A 5050-nucleotide genomic window follows, 5' to 3' on the forward strand; every position below is an offset into this window, starting at 1 on the left:
TCTCCATCTTGGGCAGGCCAGTCTTGAACTCCTGACCTCAGGTGATCCCCCTGCCTCGGCCTCCCAAAGTGCTAGGATTACAGGCGTGAGCCACCGCGCCCGGCCAATTTTTGTGTTTTTAGTAGAGACAGGGTTTCACCATGTTAGCCAGGCTGGTCTCCAACTCCTGACCTCAGGTGATCCGCCCTCTTCCGCCTCCCAAAGTGCTGGGATTACAGGCATGAGCCACTGCGCCTGACCTCCGGTCTCAATTTAAATGTTACCATCACAGACGGCCCTGCCCTATCCACAGTGCTCTCCCACTATACCCCATCCTAACTGCACTATTACCATGTTTATGCCCTTCCTACTCCTTGTCACTGTTTGAAATAAATGCATTGGCTCTTTTCCTCGGCGCTGCCTACGGAGGTGGCAGCCATCTCCTCCTCGGCATCATGGCCGCCCTCAGACCCCTTGTGAAGCCCAAGATCGTCAAAAAAAGAACCAAGAAGTTTATCCGGCACCAGTCAGACCGATATGTCAAAATTAAGCGGAACTGGCGGAAACCCAGAGGCATTGACAACAGGGTTCGTAGAAGATTCAAGGGCCAGATCTTGATGCCCAACATTGGTTATGGGAGCAACAAAAAAACAAAGCACATGCTGCCCAGTGGATTCCGGAAGTTCCTGGTCCACAACGTCAAGGAGCTGGAAGTGCTGCTGATGTGCAACAAATCTTACTGTGCCGAGATTGCTCACAATGTTTCCTCCAAGAACCGCAAAGCCATCGTGGAAAGAGCCGCCCAGCTGGCCATCAGAGTCACCAACCCCAATGCCAGGCTGCGCAGTGAAGAAAATGAGTAGACAGCTGGTGTGCACGTTTTCTGTTTAAATAAATGTAAAAACTGCCAAAAAAAAAAAAAAAAAAAAAAGAAATAAATGCATTGGCCGGGCGCGGTGGCTCAAGCCTGTAATCCCAGCACTTTGGGAGGCCGAGACGGGCGGATCACGAGGTCAGGAGATCGAGACCATCCTGGCTAACACGGTGAAACCCCGTCTCTACTAAAAAATACAAAAAAACTAGCCGGGCGAGGTGGCGGGCGCCTGTAGTCCCAGCTACTCGGGAGGCTGAGGCAGGAGAATAGCGTGAACCCAGGAGGCGGAGCTTGCAGTGAGCTGAGATCCGGCCACTGCACTCCAGCCTGGGCGACAGAGCAAGACTCCGTCTCAAAAAATAAATAAATAAATAAATAAATAAATAAATAAATAAATAAATAAATGCATTTACTTGTTTAGTTGTTTAATCTGCTCCCCACCCCCACCGTGGAACTAGGCACTGTGCTTGTTTCCCACCATATCCTCAACATCTAGAACAATGCAGAGTAGCTTTTGACAAATGATTGCAAATGTGTGCGTGCATGAATTCTTTCCACTCGCTCATTCATTCAGTAATTGTGTATGAAGCACATAATTGGGGCCAAGCATATATCATAGGCCACGCTCAGTGACAAATGTCAGGTTTCCTTTTCTCTTAAACTTAAATTTTATGTATTTTTAAAATTAGGTAACACTTTCACTGGAATAAAATTGAAAAGGTAAAATAGGTATTCGGTAGGAGCCTCTGTGCTAGTTATTAAGTTATTGTTTCTCAGGCCCCAGCCCAGCCTTTTGTTCTCAGGTTTTGGGTGCTAGGGCTGGGGCTCTCTGCAAAGCACATTTCTGCTTTGTCAGCTGCTTCGTGTTAGACTCTCCCAGTAATGGTGCCACAGAGATGGTAAGGCCAGAGGAGGAAGAAGGGACTCGCTCCTTCCTGTAGGCTTCCCGTCTGCCTCCTCACCATGAACATCACCCCAGCAGCGCTGCTTCACCCAGAAGCAGCAACTCCTTCCTGAAGCTGCAGCTGAATCCAGTTTGTAGTTTTCTTTTTTTTTTTGAGACGGAGTCTGGCTCTGTCACCCAGGCTAGAGTGCAGTGCAGTGGTGTAATCTCAGCTCACTGCAACCTCCACCTCTGGGGTTCAAGTGATTTTCCTTCCTCAGCCTCCTGAGTAGCTGGGACTACAGGCACATGACACCACGCCTGGCTAATTTTTGTATTTTTAGTAGACATGGGATTTCGCCATGTTGGCCAGGCTGGTCTCAAACTCCTGACCTCAAGTGATCTGCCCACCGCAACCTCCAAAAATGCTGGGATTACAGGCGTGAGCCACTGTGCCCGGCCATGTTTGTAGTTTTTTTACCATCAGCTTCATTGCCTCCTGCTCACAGACACCAGCAGTAGCCATTGGTGCCCTCCCTTCAGAGGTCTCTGCCCCAGCACATGATCACATGATAGGAGGGCCCCTCTCCAAACTTCTCAGTTTTAATAATTTTTTTTTTTTTTTTTTTTTTGAGACAGAGTCTCACTCTGTCGCCAGGCTGGAGTACAATGGCACGATCTCGGCTCACTGCAACCTCTGCCTACTGGGTTCAAGCGATTCTCCTGCCTCAGCCTCCTGAGTAGCTGGGACTACAGGCGCCCGCCACCACACCTAGCTAATTTTTGTATTTTTAGTAGAGATGGGGTTTCACCATGTTGGCCAGGATGGTCTTCAACTCCTGACCTCATGATCCACCTGCCTCGGCCTCCCAAAGAGCTGGGATTACAGGCGTGAGCCACCGCGGCTGACCCAGTTTTAATAATTTAATTCCAACTCTTCCTATTGTTTTTCCAGCCCCAGGGCTGGCAGCTGCTTCCTGCAGTGGTTCTGTCTATACAAAGTTGGGACATTCTCTTTTTACCTTTTCAGTTACCTGGTTAACAACTGTACATCACATTCACGATTCTTTATATTGAATTCTCTCTGTTCAAATGACTGGTGTGGTTTTTGTCTTCTGAGTAAATCTCAACTGATTCAGCCTCCCTCCCCCATCTGTCCCCACTTCTCTTCATAGGCTACCAATGAATTCATTTCTTATGCATCCTCCAGAGATCAAATGTTAGTTTTTTCGAGTCAAATAGTCTCATCAAATATAGATAAGATGGAAACCATCAAACTTTGTCAATAATTCAAGCAATAACAGCTAACTTTGTTGTTAGTACCAGGCTAAGTGCTGGGATGTGGGGAAAGTATGACTTCGCGTGGAAGATACTATTATTCACTCCATTTTGCAAATGAGGAAACTGAGGCATAGAGTGATTGAATACCTCACTCAAAGTTGGTGTCAGAGCCAGCATATGAATCCATGCACATCAGTCCGGCATCCTCACGCTTAACCACTTTGCAATATTACCTGGCCTGTGGTGTTACAGTTAAGAGCTTGGGCTTTAAATTTGAGGTATGAAGTTGGATTCCCAGTTACTGGCTTGTGTCCTTAAGCAAACTACTAGTTTCCTTGGGCCTCAGTCCCAGTGTGGATAAAATAGGTAAAAATAATTCTCTCCCTCACAGAGCTTTACAAAATTAAGTGAGACACTACATTAAAGCACCAAATCCAGCATGTGGCGTATAGTACTTGCTCCGTAAATGTTAGCTTTTATAATTAACATTAGCACTATGCCTTCCCTATTCACTCTGTCTGTGTCTATTTTTCTCTCTTTTAGCACATGTAGGCTGTGGTGTGCTGGCAAATGTTTAACAACAGCTTTTTCCTTTCTTTTCTTTTCTTTCTTTCTTTTTTTTTTTTTAAGACAGCGTCTTGCTCTGTCGCCCAGGCTGGAGTGCAGTGGTGTGATCTGGGCTCACTGCAACCTCTGCCTCCTGGATTCAAGTGATTCTCCTGCCTCAGCCTCCAGAGTAGCTGGGATTACAGGTACGTGCCACCACGCCCAGCTAATTTTTTTGTACTTTTAGCAGAGCCAGAGTTTCACCATGTTGGTCAGGCTGGTCTCAAACTCCTGACCTCAAACGATCTGCCCTCCTCGGCCTTCCAAAGTGCTGGGATTACAGTTGTGAGCCACCGTAACTGGCCTAACAACAACTTTCTGAAACTTTAAAAAAGACCTCATTTATAATTTTTACTGATTTCTGCCCTGTTAATTCTCCAGCCATGGCGAGTTTTAAGCTACCAACATGATCACTGGCTTGTAAATTTCCTGAAAATTTAACACTGAGCTCTTGAGAGCTGATAGGAGCAGCTCCAGCGTACCATCACACGTAGGCCTTGCTGGGAAACCTGTCCTTCCAGCACTCTTTGTCTAATGACAGCCTTAAAACACATCCACCTTAACTCTGCTTAGGGTTCAGGAAGGTGACTCTGAACCCTTGAAGAGCTTCCTGACTTTTGCTCATGCATTCATGCATTCAGAAGATACTACTTGCACTCCCGCTATGTGCTCTCTGGAAGCACTTATTCAAAAATGAACACGTGCAGGCTGCCCTGTTGAGTCTGCTTTGTCCTTGTACACATTCCTGTCCCTGTCCAGGGAGCCTCCCCTTTCCTCCTCAGCCCTTCCTTCCTTCCTCCCCTTCTGCCAGCATCTTTACTGGGAATGCAAGCTTCGGTCCTGGTGGGCTCCTCTTCCTCTGTACTCTGTGACAGAGACATGAAGCTGTCCCTCCCAACTCCTTAGGGCCCAAGGAAGTGCATGCGGTTCAGGTGACACCCTCATGGTTGAACAGATATTTGTTTACCAGTAGTATTCTATGACTATTTGTCTTTCCTGTACAATTTTTGCTTTCCCTGGAGGTAATACTCATCGTATTTTTTTTTGTTCACTAAGTATTTTCTATGATGATCATAAATTCACCCTAAAGAATCCCTGATTGTGAGTCTCTTCTCAATACATTAAAATATGAAGACATTCTTTTCCTATTTATTTATTTATTTATTTATTTATTTATTTATTTATTTATTTTTTGAGACGGAGTCTCACTCTGTTGCCCGGGCTGGAGTGCAGTGGCCGGGTCTCAGCTCACTGCAAGCTCCGCCTCCCAGGTTTACGCCATTCTCCTGCCTCAGCCTCCCGAGTAGCTGGGACTACAGGTGCCCGCCACCTCGCCCGGCTATATTTATTTATTTTTTAGAGACAAGGTCTCGCTCTGTCACCCAGGCCAGAGTGCAGTGGTGCAATCATGGCTCACTTTAGCCTCC

General features: G+C 46.6%; 1 protein-coding gene across 1 annotated transcript; it reads left to right on the top strand.

Annotated features, from left to right (window-relative positions):
* The first annotated feature begins 374 nt into the window (after positions 1–374).
* LOC115896482 (60S ribosomal protein L32) lies at positions 375–910 on the top strand. Its single transcript, XM_030927423.1, has one exon. It carries the CDS (start codon positions 435–437, stop codon positions 840–842), a length of 408 nt encoding a protein of 135 aa, XP_030783283.1. The 5' UTR covers positions 375–434; the 3' UTR covers positions 843–910.
* Positions 911–5050: the final 4140 nt, after the last annotated feature.

The sequence above is a fragment of the Rhinopithecus roxellana genome, chromosome 3, assembly GCF_007565055.1.
Source record: "Rhinopithecus roxellana isolate Shanxi Qingling chromosome 3, ASM756505v1, whole genome shotgun sequence".
Lineage (NCBI taxonomy): Eukaryota > Metazoa > Chordata > Mammalia > Primates > Cercopithecidae > Rhinopithecus > Rhinopithecus roxellana.

Coding starts and splice junctions, on each gene's coding strand:
- LOC115896482 (XM_030927423.1), top strand. CDS start 435: ATGGCCGCCCTCAGACCCCTTGTGAAGCCCAAGATCGTCAAAAAAAGA.